General features: G+C 39.9%; 2 protein-coding genes across 2 annotated transcripts; one reads left to right on the top strand and one right to left on the bottom strand.

Moving 5' to 3' along the window:
• The first annotated feature begins 445 nt into the window (after window positions 1-445).
• Window positions 446-13,370, top strand: pcolceb (procollagen C-endopeptidase enhancer b). Its single transcript, XM_059354390.1, has 9 exons — window positions 446-528; window positions 1,728-1,836; window positions 5,450-5,708; window positions 6,633-6,757; window positions 9,104-9,240; window positions 9,367-9,986; window positions 11,039-11,119; window positions 11,267-11,437; window positions 12,846-13,370. The coding sequence occupies exons 1-9, from the start codon at window positions 446-448 to the stop codon at window positions 12,974-12,976; spliced, it is 1,716 nt and encodes a 571-aa protein (XP_059210373.1). The 3' UTR covers window positions 12,977-13,370.
• Window positions 13,371-13,648: 278 nt separating this feature from the next.
• On the bottom strand, window positions 13,649-17,971 carry LOC131989190 (transmembrane protein 272-like). Its single transcript, XM_059354389.1, has 4 exons — window positions 17,875-17,971; window positions 17,713-17,763; window positions 16,651-16,833; window positions 13,649-14,610 (listed from the first exon to the last, which is right to left on the bottom strand). Exons 1-4 carry the CDS (start codon window positions 17,969-17,971, stop codon window positions 14,417-14,419), a joined length of 525 nt encoding a protein of 174 aa, XP_059210372.1. The 3' UTR covers window positions 13,649-14,416.
• Between the last annotated feature and the right edge of the window lie 784 nt (window positions 17,972-18,755).

The raw sequence follows: 18,755 nt of genomic DNA, 5'->3' as shown, positions 1-18,755 counted from the left end.
GCAGCAGTGAATAGGTCATTATACGCACACACACACACACAACAGTGGTACTCTGTCCATCTGCACACACACCTGTAGAAACATACATTTTCCATATATTCCATTACTCTACCTGTTAAACAACAACAACAACACAGAGCTGGGACATAACAAGCACACTGTACTCTGAACTGTACATACATTGCTTGGGCTGTGAGTCAGTGTAATTAATGTTTTCCCTGTTAACCTGTATCAAACAGCCCTCTGTCCTCTTAATATTACCTTCATTCACCTTTTCCTTTCTTCTCCTTCCCTGCACCTCCTCCTACTCACCCATCACTTCCCTCCTCTTGCTCTGCCCTCCCCGTTTTGAACCTTGTGCCTCTCCACGCCTCTACTCTGAATCTCTCTCCTGCGTCTTCTTCTCCTCCTCTCCCGTCTTCTCCTAACCTCGGAGGACAGCAGGATGGAGGACAGGGTGTGGACTGTGTGCCTTCTTGTCATTCTGTCGCTGGGATGGGCCGAGGCTCAGACTCAGAACTTCACCAGGTAAGTTTTAAATATTAAATGTCTTCTGGCATGTGCGGCGATCAATGTCCCTCTTGTGCATCTGTTTTCTTGCCTACGTCCTGCATGTGCACATGTGGCATGCCGTTTTCAAGCCCACATCTGTCTAGATTAACTACTGTGTTTTTTCCTCTCCTGGTTGCAGTATTATGATTATAGAAAGCCCAGTAGAAATAGAAGGCTGCAGTGTTAGGAAGAAGTGGTTGGCGTCTTGTAAACACGCCAAATGACAGCATGCTGTAATTGATGTAGTGATTTTACTGGGCAACTGTAGAGTAGTTTGCCCTCACGTCTGATGTTTTTGTCAAAGCTGGAAATAAATCCTGACTTTTACCCTCTAAATCCACAGTTTTGTCTCTGTAGATGCTTGTTGAACCTGGTGTAACTACTTCCACACACATACAGGGTGTAAATTGAACATGAGAGACAAACAAATGCCTGTGGGCTGTTCAGCTCCAGAGGGTCAGAAGGGAGGGACTCCACCACCAGTGAGGTTTTTTCTTCTTTTTTGGCCAAATGTGGCCTTATAGTACCGCAGCAGACACACAAAGCATGCCTCAAGAGCATGACAGGACAGAAAAAAAGACTATAAATGGATTGATGATCATAGAAATGGTCCTCAAGAGTGTAAATTTTGGCTTTTTTCGCCAAGAAACAAGCACAAAACAAGAAAAAATTGAACCACAGTGATAAAACAGCAGATTTGAAAAAAGGGGAGACAAACTGTCAAGATGCCAGAGCAGCCGACATCTTAATTAACAAGTCTGCTGCAAAATTAAAAGTTGAGGTTGCCCTGCTTTGATCGGTGTTTATCTGAGTGTGTGTAACCCAACTCCATGTGTTAGCGGGCTGATCAAAGCGCCTGTCTGCTCAAAGTAAATAGGTCTACTGCAGACTTTCTTGTGGTACAGTCAGTGTGTGGAGAAAGCTCACAGCACATATACTGTATATTGACAGTCTAACTTTTTATGAAGAAAAAAAAAATCACAAACCAGGAGAGTTCATTGGGAACCTCCCCGGACTCGGAGAACAGAGACAGACTGTGCCGCTGTGGTTTTTTAGCGTATGTTAAAAAGTGTGTGTGTGAGCTGTGCCTCAGGACTCAAGTAAAGTGTGTTTCCTTCCAGTGCAGCATGTCAAGTTAAATGCCGTTGATGGTGGTTGTTTGATATTCTTTTCAGGCCCATCTTCCACTGTGGAGGCCACCTGGTCACAGACTCAGGCATCGTGGCCAGCGAGGGATTCCCCAGTCCCTACAAACCCAACAGTAAATGCACCTGGTACATCACTGTGAGTCTTTTTTACACTATTACATCAAAAATGAACTTAAATACATTCACACTGTCATTTATCAAACGAGCGTAAGACAGAAAGTGAGCGTAAAGTGGGCGTACGATCATTTTAAGGAAAGCTCGGCATTTATCAATTTGGACGTGAGTGATCAGATCTCACGTCTGGTCTCAGCTCCATCCTTCCATCCATCCATTATCCTCCACTTATCCGGGGCCGGGTCGCGGGGGCAGCAGGCTAAGCAGGGTATTCCAGACGTCCCTCTCCCCAGCCACAACATCAAGCTCCTCCTGGGGACCCCGAGGCGTTCCCAGGCCAGGAGAGAGATATAAGCCCTCCACCGTGTTCTGGGTCTTCGCCGGGGCCTCCTACCAGTTGTATTAATGTATTAATACTATTAATGTAAAGAGTTTGTTTATCTAATCTGGTCATTTTATCAGTCACCTTCAACCAGTCAATGAAAATAAGTGAAGACACCTGTGTTGTTGTGTATTCATAGTATATTATATATTTTTTTTGAAAATGGTGTCAAAAGAGAAGACTTGGAATAGAAGTCTGACATCCTTTCAGACCAGGGATGGGCAACTGGAGGCCCGGGGGCCACATACGGCCCGCACCCTCACTTGAAGTGGCCCTCGGTACAACTACATGCATTGAAGCATGAAATCTTAAAAGTGCAGTGTAAAAATGCACAAAATTACTTCTTGCAATTAATGTTGGTCTGCTGTTCTTGCACTGAAGAAAAAAAGAAATCACAGTAAGTGGTTATTTTTTATTGGCTTCAAACCTTTTGTATTCCTATTTATACTGTTATACATGCATTTGAACATGAAATATGTTAAGTTACTGCACTATAAACACATTTAAAATTGCAGTTTCATCATATCTGGTTAAGTGCACGATCCTATATGTGGCCCTGTGGTAGTGTCCATGAAAAATTATGGCCCCCTCCAGCATTTAAGTTGCCCATCCCTGTTTCAGACTATGACTGGGGATCTGGGGTTCACTATTTCCAAGACTAGACTGGTGGAAAATATTACACCAATCTCCCTTTATGAAATATAACAAACAATTCCTTATGTGTCTTCAAAAATGCCTAACTCTAGAAACCCAGGATAAAAGATGTCATGTGTTGACAGTATTCTTGTCAATTCTGCATCACTATAATGCATTTAAAAAAACTGTACAAACTCCACATTCACAACTTGCTACCAGCCTCCATTGGTTGGCTGTGTTATTTTGCTTGTGGGAATGAGAGGAGGCAACTCACTAACATCCCCAATTAAATATAGAGTCATAATACTGTCTTGGTCAGTCAACAATTTCACCAACTTATCCTCCTTTACAAGAAAACAGACTTGTTCATGTTCTTGTGACTCCCTGGCAACCTGAGTCTGCAGCAGTGATATAACTTAAGGTTGTTTGGCATAAGTTGCACATCAACTATCACATATCAAATGTTTGCTAATATTAGTTGGCCATGCCAGGCCAACTAAGGCTGTGGTGACAAGCCCCCAGTGCATTAAACTGAGCAAGGTTGCATTTAATTTCTGATGAGTTCAAACGTTCAGTTGTTCATTTTTCTTCACAAAACACATATGTAGACGTTCACAAAGAACTCAGGACGATCAAAGTGAAGCCGGATCAATCATAGGAGCGACAGTTAAGCCAAATATGCTTTCTGTTTGAGGAGAACATTTTGCTGTTTTTCACTCTTTGTCAGTGGCTTCACAGGAGCAGTTAATTTCAGTTGATTGCTTGACAGTCAGTTTGTCAGTTTACACTAAGGCTGCGTTCAGACGAATCTGATTCAAATCAGATTCCTACTCAAATCCGATTTTTAGGGCTGACTGTCCACACTGTTTTTAGCAAGTTTCCAAATCGGATATGGCTCTGTTCAGACTGGGCCACATTATTGACTGATCTGACAGGTTGCCATAGTAACGGCGTCAGAGCGTCTGACCGTGTAGAGTGACGTCACGGACAGTCAAAACCGATCTGAGTGTTTGGAGCGGTTCAGACTGAGACGCATCTGTCCAAATGCGTTCTGAAACTACCTCCCGAAGGTGGTTTCGATCCGGTTCGCAAAAATCGGATTTCATGTGATTTGTGACTGTTCAGACTTCAAAAGAGCCATCCAGTTCCAATCTGGATGGGCTAAAAATCGTCTGAACACGGCCTAACTGATCAGATTTACACACTAACTAACAAGTTTTTTCTCGTTATTTGGACTTTTTTCACATTTGGACTTCTCTCTTGTGACTTGGATTTTTTTTTCTCATTTTGACTTTTTTCTTGTGACTGACTTTTTTCTCGTTATTTTGACTTTTTTCGTGACTTCGCCTTTTTTCTCATTTTGACTTTTTTCTTGTGACTTCCATTTTTTTTCTCATTTGGACTTTTTTCTTATGACTTTGGCTTTTTTTTCGTGACTTAGACTTTTTTCTCGTTATTTTGACAGTGTCGGTCGGTCGGACTGACAGACAGACACCTGCTTTTTTTATTTTCCATGACTTCCTCCTCTTTTCCATTCAAATTGTAATCTAATAATGTTTGGGTGAGAGTCAAGGGCCAGAGTCAAGCACACTCAAAATTTCTTTAGAAAAGTCCTATTTTATCTTTCAGAAACGTAGGTGTTGCTTTAATGGCTCTTCCTTTCATTCATGCCTCCAGTTATAAATGGCTTATGAGACTTTAGTGGGCTATATTCAGTCCCACTTCTATGTCAGGGCTTCTGTCGTTTATTTTTAAATGTTGAAGATGCATTTCTGTTCATTCAGTATCATCTGTAGCCTCATAGACACTGCCAACAACCGACCGGCCCTATATATAACTTCTGACCTGAGTGGACCGTACCATCTGCTCAGGTAAACAGGGTACGCTGGACTGACACAAAGCTCTCAAAAAGTACAAAATAACAAATAAAACATGAATTCATTCGTTAACTGCTGACAGTCACTTCATATTTGAGTGCACATAAATGCACCAACTTTAAGTGAAATTAATTTATTGCAGAACAGTTTTACTGCTCCCACAACTTGGTATCTCCCGCGGGAGGACCTCATGATACACACCTGTTTTCACTTTAACTAATCAGCCACAAACCAATCAGATTTTGACATTTTTGACTTTTTCACAGATCAGAACTTAAACAAGTTTTTATTGGATTATTGGAAATGTGACTGATAAATAAAAAGATTCACTCAAATGTGGGGCTTTAAAATCATAATATTAATAACAATATTTTATACACTCTCACACGCTTACTATATATTTTATTTTGTTAATACCCAATTCTGAATATTCTACATCTTTTGTGCTTCATTTTAAACATTCCCAGAAAAATCAGTCAGTTGTATGTGGTAACTCTGGAAACCTTAAATATAGAATTTAAATGAAGTTCTGATGCTTTGTCAGCTTAATAAGTCCAAACACCATTTTTATTTAACAAAAACCCAGCAATTGAGAGGGCAACACTGAGGTTTGCTTTGATGAAAACCTTTAAAAAATATAATATTGACTCATAATCCTTGACATAATCTGATGCTTCAACTGCCCCAAAAGACTTTTTCTTACGTTCTTTCCTCACGGCGCCACCTGTCTTCCCCTCCAGGTCCCAGAGGGTCACGTGGTCATGCTGTCTTTCCGCCTCTTCGACATGGAGGCCGACCCCACCTGTCGCTACGACTACCTGGACGTCTACAACGGTCACACCCGCCTGGTGCAGAAGCTGGGTCGTTTCTGTGGGACGTTCCGGCCCGGCGCCCTCATCGCCACCACCAACACCATGATGTTAGAGATGGTGTCGGACGACGCCACGGGAGGACGAGGCTTTCTCGCTTCTTTCAGCGCAGGGAAGCCTCATGTGGAAGGTGTGGACATGTAATCCAACAAGAATAGAAACTGTTAGAGCCGGGGCTCCTGCACTCTGCCCCGGTTCTTTTGTTCTAGACTCGGTTTCTACAGAAGACGCAAAACAACTGAATACAGTTTACTAGGGGTGCATGGTATTGGATTTTTTGCCGATATCCGATATGCTGATTTTTTACCACAATGGTCTCCCTTTGACCTTTAACCTATAGCCAAATAGAAAAAGTGAGCCTTGCTCAGGATGAGGGCAGGATGTGACCCCTTGACCTGCAGTTCAATAGAGGAACTAAACTTTAAATGTTTGTTGAGCACCCTTCTGAAACGTCACTAAAGTTTTTTAACAAATAATAGTTTTATCACTTCAGTTACGGTTAAGCTAAACTAAGCTAAGCTAAGCATCCCTATCCTTAACACACACACACACACACACACACACACACACACACACACGGGACGAACAACAAAAGATGAAGCTACACAGTTAAAACTGCAGTTCCTCAAATCGCCACTTGAGGCTTGAGGTCAATCTCCTTAGACTGCCATGTCAAAATGTCCAACTTTACAGCAGAAATAAATATGCTTACAGTTTGGTACAAAAAGAGGGTTTGGTCTCTACATCTCGTGGTTTTCTAGGGATAAGTGGCAGCACTGTCGTCTCATTTGTTGTTAAATATTTTTCTGCCTGTGAAACTACATTTTGGTGGGTTTTTTTAATGTCCGAATCACTACAACCCGTCAAGTAAGTAAAAGCTTTGACCCGCTAAAAACATTTTCAAAATACAAAACAGTCACCTGACTTTGTCATATATGTTTTGTTTTTTTTGCCCCAAATGCAGTTTTACAGGACAAAAAAACCAACATATTTCCCTTATTTGGAAAAGGTTATTCCGGTTTATTAACATTTCCTCTTTTTTTTATTACAACAGAAAACCAATTCTGTGGAGGACGTCTGACCAAGTCGCAGGGCTCTGTGAAGACGCCCAACTGGCCCAACACTAATTACCCAGCAGGCATCAGCTGCTCCTGGCACATCTCTGTAGAACCAAACAATGTAAGCATACTATTGTGTTTTTTACTAATTGTTATCTAAAATGTCTCATTTTTGGAGGACTCCAAGTTTGACATTTTCAAATTTCATCACCAAACCTGTGTAAAAGTCAAACATAATGGTGCTTGTTTTGACTTGTGTATTTACTGAGTTAAAATTCTACTCATCAAAAAAAATTAAAGGGTAGTCCACACTACATATATTTGTTTTTTAGTAATATTTTTTTTGTATTTTCCAACATAGACAAAAACAAACAAACAACAACACATTGTGGCCACAGAAAACAAATATCCAACTACTTATTATGTAATACAGACAATACAATGAAAATGCTCTGTCCCATTACAATTGACAGTGATGTAAATACAGATCTGGAAAGAAAGAATAGTGGTAGAATTTTTTTTTTTTTTTAACAATAATATTCGATAGAAAATGCTATGTTTTTTTAAAGGAAAATTAAATATAATAATTATAATAATAATTATAAGTAAATTAATGTCCTGCCTTATAACCCAAAACATCAGTTAGCCAGTTTCCCTCATTGCCATCTATCATCCCTTTAAACCCTTTGATGCACAATATATTGACACCCCTTCTCATGCACAACATGGATCAAAAATGACCCGCATTCATTCCCCATGTTATTTCATGCTGGCTGTGTGTTTCAGTGCTCTTTCTTTTGATATCAACTTATTTTATGATTGAATATTCCAAGTATTCTTTAAATATCTTGTTGGTGATAACAACAGATCATTATTTCCATTTTTCCTCTCATACTTTATGAAGAAAAAAAGTTTTTTGTAGTATTACATGGCTAACTACTTGGCTAAGTAGCTTGCTTAGCTAACTATTTAGCCAGGAAGTTAGCTAAGTAGTTAGCTTAACAAGCTACTTAGCTAAAAAAAAATGGATATGGGTCATTTTGACCCATGTTGTGCATTAGAAGGGTAGTGACTCAAAAAGGTATTTTATTCAAAAATGAATAAAGGAAAACATAAAAATTAGGATGTATGATGATCAAAAAACAAACTAATTGAGGAAAACCTGGAATACTGAATGATGAAAATAATTTATTACAAAGCTACAGAACATAAAAACTCTGTTGGGTCACTTTAGACCCGTTTTGTGCATCAAAGGGTTAATACAATAGTTGAGTCTTTTACCAGCATATTTGAAGAAGGGTGCCCAGATCTTTAAAATTCATCCATCATACATTTTACATATGTATTTTTTAAAACTGTTTTTTTAAAGAGTTTTTTTCTCCTCTTTTGTGGTCAAAAAACTTCCAGATAGCATGTATGTGTGGACTGTGCCTGATTTTTGTTTATGTTTCTGCAGTGATATACCCACATTGACATTCTCCAGGTGACATTTTGGTGAAAAGTAATGTGTTGTGGGAATCTGTACTAATGTTTGGAAGCTAGGCTAAGTGGCTAGGCTAGTTAGCTCCATTTTCAGAGTAGAATTCTTAACAGTTAAGCCAAAACTTCCTCACAAATGCTTCATTTTATATGGGAGCAAAAGGAATAAATCACAAATTTGCCACACAAGCCAGCTAGTTTTTTCTTCCATCTCACTCCAAACTTCTCCCCTAGTGGCAATCTGTTGGCTGGAAAATGAAGCCAACGCTAAAAGGCCAACAAACTGCAGTTCCTCAAATGGCCACTTGAGGCTGGCTCAAAAAGCGTGTCAATCCCCATAGACTCCCATGTTAAAAAGAACAACTTTACAGCAGAAATAAACATGTTCAAAGCCTGGTACGAAAAAAAGGTTTTGGTCTCTTTAGTGTATTTCCAATTAATGACCACTGGTGGATTTTGTACAACAACTACAATTTATTAAGGCTGAAAGTTTTTTTCTTTTAATTAGATTGGTCATTATCACTGTATTTTGGATTTGCTTACACAAAAATTGAGCGGCTAGGTGTGTTGAATAAGGTCAGTTGATGTAGGAGAAGGAGAAATGAAAATAGGAGTGAAGGGGCCCATCACGAGGAAATGTTCAACCTCAGGTGTGTGTATGTGTGTGTGTGAGAGAGAGAGTGTGTGACGAAGTTCAAATGAAAGACCTCATTGAGCGCCTGAAGGTGTGTTCATGTGTGCCAAGAGATTGAACGTAAGGAAAGAGGGAAGGAAGCGAGGGCGAGGGAGAGAGTAAAAGCCCTTCTGTATTTCAGAAGTCTGGCCCTTCTCCTCCACCGCCACCACTACCAACTGTATGTCTGCACTGTGCAGCATTCTTGAAAACTACTCAGGAATAAACATATAGCAGCCCACATCATTCATTCCCTGTTATAAATCTCATAGTTTGTGCTGGCGTGTTTTGTGTTTATTGCCACCTCTTCCCTAGGTGATCGAAGTGAAGTTCGTGAAGCTGGACTTGGAGCCTGACACGTACTGTCGTTACGACTATGTGGCATTGTTTAACGGAGGAGAGAGGGATAACTCGCGGCGGATTGGGAAATTCTGCGGGGACAGGTCACCAGGGTGAGATGACTGATCAGAAACTGGTGTTAAAAAAGCAGAGTTAAGCTCCGCCAATGGTTTTCACTCATCTCTTTCTCTTTTGCTCCTGTACTTCTTTTTCCTATATTTTTCTCATCCTTTACACAGAACAATAGTCACAAATGGGAACGAGCTCCTTGTCCAGTTCGTCTCCGACCTCAGCATCACCTCCGATGGCTTCATGGCCCACTACTCCAGTGTGCCCCGTGGGTCTCGGACGCCCACTGCGGGGGGAGACTTCATCTATGGACCTCAGACCACCTCGACACCTCAAAGAACAGTCGTAAGGCCGAGCAAACCCACCAAACCACCACCAAAACCTAGACCTGGAGTCCAGCCCAAACCCACTCCAAAACCAGCCAAGAAACCACTGGTGAAGATACCACTGAAGCCTCCACCGCGCAAACCTGTGGTCAAACCCACACCTAAACCAAAACCAGAAAAACCCACACCTAAACCACCTGTGAAAAAGCCCACACCTAAACCTAAAACTAAACCTACACCCAAGCCTAAGATCATTAAGCCAACGCTCAAACCAAGCAAGGCTAAGCCCACACGTAAGCCTGCAGTGAAGACCAAACCCACCTTAAAACCTCGTGTCAAACCAGTCAAGCCAACCTCTAAGAGCGGAATTAAACCTACAGCCAAACCCAAGACTTTGCCCAAAGTGACACCCAAACCTGGAGTTAGCAAGACAGTAACGAAGAAGCCTTCTGTGAGCAAGAAACGTGAGTAGAAGTAACCGATTACTAAGTTAACAAACTGCACTTTGCTTTAATGGATGTAACTTACAGGTACAATTCAAAAAATTAGAATATTGTGAAAAAGTTCAATATTTTTTGTCAATTATTTCAGAAAGTAAAGAAACTTGTTATTATATAGATTCATTGCACATAGAGTGAAATATTTCAAGCCTGTATTTCTTGTAATTTTGATGATTTTGGCTTACAGATAATAAAAACACAAAACTCAGTGTCTCAGAAAATGTGAATATTACACAAGAAAAAAGGATATTTAACACAAATGTCAGGCTTCTGAAAAGTATGTTCATTTCTATACATCAATACTTGGTTGGGCTCCTTTTGAATCATGAATTACTGCAGTAATACTTGGTGGCATGGAGAAGATCAGCCTACGGCACCATGTTGCTCTGATAGCAGCCTTCAGGTCATCTGGTGTCTCTCACCTTCCTCTTGACAACAGCCCATAGACTCCTATGGGGTTCAGGTCAGCCCAGTTTGCTGGCCAGTCCAGCCCAGTAACACCATGGTCACTGAAGCAGCTCTTGGTACCTTTGACAGTGTGGGCAGGTGCCAAGTCCTGCTGGAAAATGAAACCAGCATCTCCAAAATGCTTGTGGAAGCATGAAGACTCTAAAATGTCCTGCTAGATGGCTGCTATGTTGACTGTGGACTTCAGAAAACACAGTGGACCAACACCAGCAGAGGACATGGCCCCAAACCACCACTGACTGACTGAGGACTCACATATTGAACTTTTTCACAATATTCAGATTTTCTGAGACGCTGAGTTTTGTGTTGAGCCAGAATCATCAAAATTACAAGAAAAACAGGCTTGAAATATCTCACTCTATACATAATGAATCCATATAATGTATGAGTTTCACTTTCTGAAATAATTGACAAAAAATATTGAACTTTTTCATGATATTCAAATTTTTTTTAGATGTAAATGTAAATGTGCACACCTGTATCAAGAAGCAAACCAATGTGCTTATCATGTGTTCGTTGCTGTGTGTGTGTGTGTGTGTTTTCTTCAGCTTTACCACTGAACCCACTGTGTACTCAAGCCTGCAAGAGGACAGGAACTCTCCAGTCCAGCTTCTGCCCTCAGGACTTCGGTGAGCCACATCAGCTGCAAGCTTCGGTGTCCCGGCAACATGAGCATAACTTAAATATTTAGAAATTATTTTCAAAAATGTGTAAAAAAACATTCCATGCAACCCACTTTCTCTTTCTTTGCATTCTTATTTCCCCTTCTCTTTCAGTGATTACGGGCAAGGTTACATCTATAACCAATGGCCCGAGGGGCTCAGCGACGGTGGAGGTGTTCCTCATCAAGGCCTATAAGGCCGGAAGCCTGAACATCATCAAGTCAGGGCCCATCATGTCGGTCACGCTGACCTCCACCTGCAAGAGATGCCCGGGATTAATCAAAGGTACAGTACAACTATCTGCTTCATTTTCCAGCCAACAGATTGCCACTAGGGGAGAAGTTTGGAGTGAAGTGGAAGCTAACAAGCTAGAAAAAACTAGCTAGCTAGAATGGCAAATTTGTGATTCATACCCTTTGCTCCCATACAAAATTAAAAGTATGGGCTTAACTGTTAAGTATTCAACTCTGAAAATGGAGGCTAACTAGCCTAGCTACTTAGCCTAGCTTCCAATCATTAGTGCAGATTCCCGCAACACAACACATAACTTTTCACCAAAATGTCACCTGAAGAACGCCAATGTGGGTATATCACTGCAGAAAAATTTACAAAAATCGTGCACTGTCCACACATAAATGGTATCTGGAAGTTGTTGTTTTTTAACCACAAAAGAGAGAAAAAACTCCTGTTTTCGAAAAATACATATGTAGTGTGGACTATGCATTAAATCTTTTTGATGAGTACAATTTTAACTCAGTAAATACACAAGTACACCAAGGATCTATGAACTGCAACAATAAATAGAAATTTTAATTTGACTTTAGCACAGGTTCATAACACATTTGAGATGATGACTATTAAATAACTATTCTACACAACATTTTTGCAGACTAAAATGTAAACCCCTTAAGAATCAAATGCAAGATATTACACAACCATTGGATTCAACACTAAGAGCTTTATGCCATGCAATATCTAAACTAAATCCTCCTGCTGGAATTTTGGGTAGAATGCAGCTTAAGGCACTTCCTGGTTTGCCTCCCTGCTCAGACCCGGAGGTTGCCGCCTGCGAGAGACACACACATTTACACACACAGAGAGATAGAGCGCGTAATTATGATTTCAATCATCTATATAAATTCTACAAAGAAATATGAATTCACTGCTTTTACTTTAAAATAGCAGTTTTTCATGTAGTGCATTACTTAGTGATTGTTTGTTATTATGTGTCCTCAGTTTTGTATGTAAATTGAATCATTCGTTCCAAGTAATATTCACTAAACCAGTTCATTGGCTTAATTAGTTGATATTTCCAAGTAAAATGTAATTGAGGGACATCAGTGAATCTGCAATTTACTTGTGTATTTCCATAAAAAAAAAGTGGTTATATTAAATTAATATTACTTAGAAACAGCCTGAGTAAAGATCACAAACACTTTCTGTGTGGAAAAACTTGCCTAGCTTTTTTTAAGTAAATGTCACTCCAATTTTTTTCAGTGTAGTAACAGACTTTTTAATCTTTGGAAAGTAGCAAGTCAACAGGCTCGAGTCCAAGTGAAGTCACAAGTCACAAGTTATTAAGTTGCCTATTAAATTCAAACAAGACCCTTAATTTAACCCACCTAGCTCCTCTGGTGTGAGTAAATATGATTTGTTTTTGATATATATTCTGATTTTTTTTCTTCTTCTTCAGGCCGTAACTACGTGTTGATGGGTAAAGTCGACGCACAGGGCGGCGGCCTTCTCAGCCCCTCCAGCTTCAGTCTGCTCTATAAACCCATCCACGCCAAAGCACTGGCCAACCTGGCGCGCAAAGCATGCTGACATCACAGCCCCGCCCACCAATCAGATGAAGAGCCCTGACCTTCTGTCTGGAAACATGCAACTTGATATAAAGAGTGAAAATATTATGAGTAATATCCAACCGTAATTTTTTTTTTTTTTTTTTTTTTTTTACACAATGCAATACTGTCATTAAAAGTTATTTTAACATACAACATTAAGTATTATATTTGTATTTTGTATGTAAATTATAATATTTTGTGATAATAGATACACGTGATTCTGGTGCTTGGGGTTATTTTAATATCTCCATTCCAGTTTTTCATGACATTTGACATGATTAACTTTTAAAATGTATATTAGACACACACACACATGAATACACAGATGAATATTTTTTATGTTTTTTGTCATTAAACTCAACAACCACCAACCACCCACTGTGTAGGCGTGTTGTATTTCAGTTCAAGTAGGGTGTCTTGTTGCATTAGGGATTGACTGATTTCTCTCTTTTTCAGTAATTATGGGTAAAGTCTTTGATCTCTTGAGGTCTATCAAGATGCCGTATCAGTTACCTTGACCTCTGTTTAAATCCATACACCAGGGTAAAACAGTAAGATCCAGAAACAGAGCAGTTACTGTTGAAAATAAATTAACTTTATACAGTCATGGAAAGAAATATTAGACCACCCTTGTTTTCTTCATTTCCTTGCTCATTTTAATGCCTGGTGCAACTAAAGGTACATTTGTTTGGACAAATATAATGATAACAACAAAAATATATCATAAGAGTTTATTTTAAGAGCTGATATCTAGACATTTTCCCTGTTTTTTTCTGGATAATAACCAAAATTATTATCAAGAAGGCAGGGAAAGAGAATGACAAAAGCAGGAGAATGACAGTCTCAGATCACAGCCGAGCATGAAAAATTATGAGGTGCAATGTGTGTTGATCAACAGTCGACCATCTACATTCAAACTATTTTTCTGCATGCAGTAAACTAAGGCTAGGGATTGAATGCTGGTGCTTTTTGAGTACTTACAAAGAAAAAATCAAGAGTAAAAACTGCCACGTATTGAAAGTTGAGCTTCCCTACATCAGCCTATTAGTGTTCAGTTTGGATCCATGCAACTTGAGCCCACAAGCTCTGCACTTAACTTGGGTGTCATGATTGATAACCAACGGTCCTTCAAGGCTCATGTGTCCTCAATTGCCCGATCGTGACGATTCGCAATGCAAAATGTTTATATTTATGTTTGGATATGATACAGTTAATTTAAATTACCCCCCAATTTCCAGTTAATTCCTATGAATTCCCATGAATTTCCATAATGTAAAGTTTTAGATTTGGAATATTTCCAAAATCCCCCAGCCTAATTTCATGAAAATTTTAAGGAAATTGACCTGATATTTCCCACCTATTTGCAACCCTAATTACCACATATATTATCCTACAGCTTTAATAATTACTAGACCAATTGTTATTCATTGCCACAGCCTGTCACTACATGTGGAAGGTGATGGGGGCAGCAGAGGCAGAAGACTACAAACAGAGGAATTTGGATGTAGAACAGGTTGGTGGTCCAGAAGGCAAACAGGTAGAGCGTCTTGTTGCAGTAATCTGTTGTCGTCTTGTCGTAGTTGGGTTGATAGATTGAGTAGATCCACCAGTTACCTACAGTAGAGAAACAGAAGCTCTCTGTGTTTGTACAGTATTTTTCTCCTTTGTATTTTCAATCAATCAATCAATATCCTTTATTTAACCAGGTAAAAATTCATTGAGATTAAAATCTCTTTTTCAAAAATGACCTGGCCAAGAAGGCAGCACCATGATACATTAAGAACAATCAACCACAATTCTCATACACCACATTCAACATCAATTAAAGTACATACAAGATCAGGGACAAGACTATATGAAGATTGAAATGAGTACAGTTAAAAATGAAATAAATAAACTGGTGACAGATGAATGAATAAACCCGGCCGTTATCAGAAAATAGTTTTACAAACAATTGCATTGACCAAGAGAACTATCGTCTCTGTCCTTCAGGATTCCTTTGAATTCTCCCAAGGTGACCAGCTCAGACAGCTTCAGCTGCTTTTGCACAATGTTCCAGGCAGAAGGCGCAGCATATTTAAAGGCCTTTTTCCCTAACTCAGTTCTAGCTCTGGGTACCAACATCTGTAACACATCCCTAGAAAGCAAACCATAGCTACATTTGTTTGTGGACATGTAAACACATAGATATGAAGGGACCAGCCCAATAAGACACTTGTAAACAAAAAACAACCAGTGTGAGAGTCTGCGTACAGATAGTGATGGACATTTTGCAGTGGCATACAGGGTACAATGGTGGACACGATTTCCACAGCCAGTTAAAAATCGCAGAGCACAGTGGTAGACGGTATCCAATTTCTTGAGGTACTGGTCAGGGGCGTTTATGTACAGCAGGTCACCGTAATCTAACAACGGTAAAAAGGTCGCAGTGAACAAACGTTTCCTGGCCTGCAATGAGAAGCATGATTTATTTCTAAAAAAGAAACCTAATTTAATTTTTAATTTGGAGACCAGTTTTTCAATATGAAATTTAAAAGACAATTTTTCATCAATAATGAAACCCAGGCATTTTATTTTGCAAGTCATGGGCCTTCCACAAGCCTTTAAGAATAATCCAAATAAAACAGCCTGAAAAGAGTTGTTGTTGCCCAAGTGTTGTAGTGCTGCAGATTGATGTGGAGGTTACAGGGAGACATCTAGTGGCTTGTTGATATAACTGCACCACTTTCTTCCAAAATCTATCTATAAAAGCAAGAAGCGTCTGTGTGTGTGTGTGTGTGTGTGTGTGTGTGTGTCTAGGGCATATCTCGCTGACCGTTGTACGAAGGTGTGCATCCTCAATTTTGAAGATTTTTGAATTCATTTTTTAAAATATCATTATTTACGTAGGATGTGTTGCAGCATTGCACTGTTTCTGATCGGATGCCTTTTAGGGGAGCTCCGCCCCATTGTGTGATAGGCCTACACCTGGTCACAATTCACTCTGGATTTCCACGCCTGACTCAACTCATCTGTAAGTCTATTTAGCCTACCTATCTTTCGGAGTTTTGAAATTCGCTACAAGATTCGAATTTCCAATAATATTCGAATAGTTTCCAGCGAATATCAATGTTCAATGTGTATGGCACTGCACTATTCCCAATAAAACAGCCTGAAAAGAGTTGTGGTTGCCCAAGTGTTGTAGTGCTGCAGATTGATGTGGAGGTTACAGGGAGACATCTAGTGGCTTGTTGATATAACTGCACCACTTTCTCCCAAAATAACAAAGAACAGCTATTCGTTTAGTCAACAATGATAATGTATGTATGTCTTTCTTTCTCGTTACTGCATCAATTAGTGAACCTATTCTGTATATATATTCACAGAGCTATTAATGTAAATAGCTGTACATAACTTGTAAATAATGTAGATAGATGTAATTCACTGTTAATTTAGCAATAGCGACAGTTACATGCAACTAAACTAAACATTTATATAACATATCAAAATGCACTACATCAACACCTGTGCAACAACAGAATTGATTGAAAACGTAAACATAACTCACAAGCGATGCTACATCATGACCTGGCAGTGTCATGAATTACCCCTAAAGGCAAATACAAGCAAAGCTCCCACAGAACATGACAGAACCTCTTCCATATTTGAACTCACCAGTGAAGAACCAGCCCAAGCCGATCAGAAGGTTCACGATGTTGAGGGCCATGCCAAAAGGACTGAGGTTATTGAGGCAGAACAGGTAGGAGAGCCCAATGTACAGCAGACTGAAGGCTCCCATCACCTCCAAGTAGATGGGGATGAAGGGCTGCCTCGGGCAGTCATTTTGGTAGACAGCTCCTGTTAGACAAGTGGACAAAGATTGAGCTGATCAAGCTAAACCACCCTGTCTTACAGTCCTAGTGATGTCACTAGCCAGCCGGTTTTGGAGTTTAGAGGGGTGGTTGCCCACCAGACCACCAGAGTTGCAATATTTTGGTTGTTAAAGATGGAAAACTTTCCATGGGAATTCATGGGAATACATTTACATTTAGTCATTTAGCAGACGATTTTATCCAAAGCGACTTACAGAAAAAAGGTAAACAATCAAGTTATAGTGCAATACCAGCCATTAGTGCAGCAATAAGTGCTAGTGAGGATTCTTTAATGGTGTAGTGCTAGGAGAGAAGATGCTCTCTGAAGAGCTGGGTCTTCAGGAGGTTTTTAAAGGTAGAGAGGGATGCCCCTGCTCTGTTCCACCAACAGGGAACAACAAAAGTTTGGATTGCCTTGAACGAACAGGTGGCAGAGCCAGGCGCCGTTCATTGGAAGAGCTCAACGGTCGTGAGGTAGCATATGCCTGTATCAGTGTGTTCAGGTAGGTAGGTGCTGTACCAGAGACAACTTTGTAGGCGATGAACTGAAAAGGGTGCGTGGCTTATAAAAGTCAATCACCGGTTAAACATGACTCTGTGCTGAGTACACTGACACCTCATACAAGTCGCTAGGACAAATGGTTCATTAGTTATGAAGAGGGTGTGGTTTAAGCATAAAGGGGGCGGGACTTTATGAAATATTGTTATGTAGAACTGTTCAGTGATGGATCATCATCATGCATGACAAGTTTAAGGCAGATTGGACAATGTATGGTGAAACCAGTGCCCTCCCCTTTAAATGTGTTGAAATATTATACATTCTGAATGCACCTTTATAAAAGCAAGGACACTTTTAGTCACTCACCGACTACTATCTGAGCAACAGGCAGGATGCAGAAAATCAGCTTGGAGCACGCTGTGGAAGAACAGACAGTCAGCACAGACACCTGCACGGAGCCACTGTAGATATTGTGAGAACTGTGACCAGCATACATGACTACATGACAGTTGCATTGTTTCCTCTCACCTATGCTCAATGAGGGGAGAGCAAACACTCCCTCATCTGCCTCTTCTCGCTCATCTGCCTCTTCTCGCTCATCTGCCTCTTCTCGCTCATCTGACATTTTCAGTAGCGCTGAAGTCGAACCCAAGAGCTGCAAAAGTTGAGTCTGAAATGTGTAAGAAGGGCAATACTTCCTAAAAAATGTTCTTCGGTAAAGAAAACACAAGTGCAAACTCCAACGCCCACACTAACTTCCCTTAAACTCAAAGACGGTTTTCTTTTAGTAGCAATAATTTACGATGCTCAAAAAGATGAGCTTTGCAGTCATCTTTTCATCAAGATCTGCATTCAACATTAATCCAAACTTATGAGTGATTAAAGTAAAATATGATACATATCAGATAAGCAGATGTTTTGTAATTACCTTTCTGTGAGCTGGATCTTCTCCGTGTTAAAGAAAGTGAAAGGCTTTCAGCTGAGAACTTGCTGATTTGTATATTGCTGACACGTGTGTATGTACGTGTCAACTTCCTGCTTGAACTTTTCAGTTCCCTCCTCATTGCAAGGTTGAGATTGATGTTTTGAATCTAACTGTTTTGCAGCTGTCATCATGGCTCAAAATGCTTTTTTCTGTGTAGACGCACAGAACTTTTAAAATGATATGCACAGCTCAAAGTTTATGTGCACAAATGTTTATATGTGCAGGTTTTTTGAACCCGGGTCTCTCTGTTTGGGGTGTAAAACAGAAAGTAAAAACGAGAAGTGTCTGGTTTGTTGGTCTTGTGGTAAAATAGATGGGGTTTTTTAAAATGCTTTTTTAATACTTTATTGCAAGGCTTCTTACTTTCACAAACATTTCAACATTCAAACATTTCAAATCATTTCGTTTTCTTTACAATATTGTA

Source organism: Centropristis striata, chromosome 17 (assembly GCF_030273125.1).
Source record: "Centropristis striata isolate RG_2023a ecotype Rhode Island chromosome 17, C.striata_1.0, whole genome shotgun sequence".
Taxonomy (NCBI): domain Eukaryota; kingdom Metazoa; phylum Chordata; class Actinopteri; order Perciformes; family Serranidae; genus Centropristis; species Centropristis striata.
Note: the sequence above shows the minus strand (reverse complement) of the source record. Positions and strands in the feature narration are given on the sequence as shown.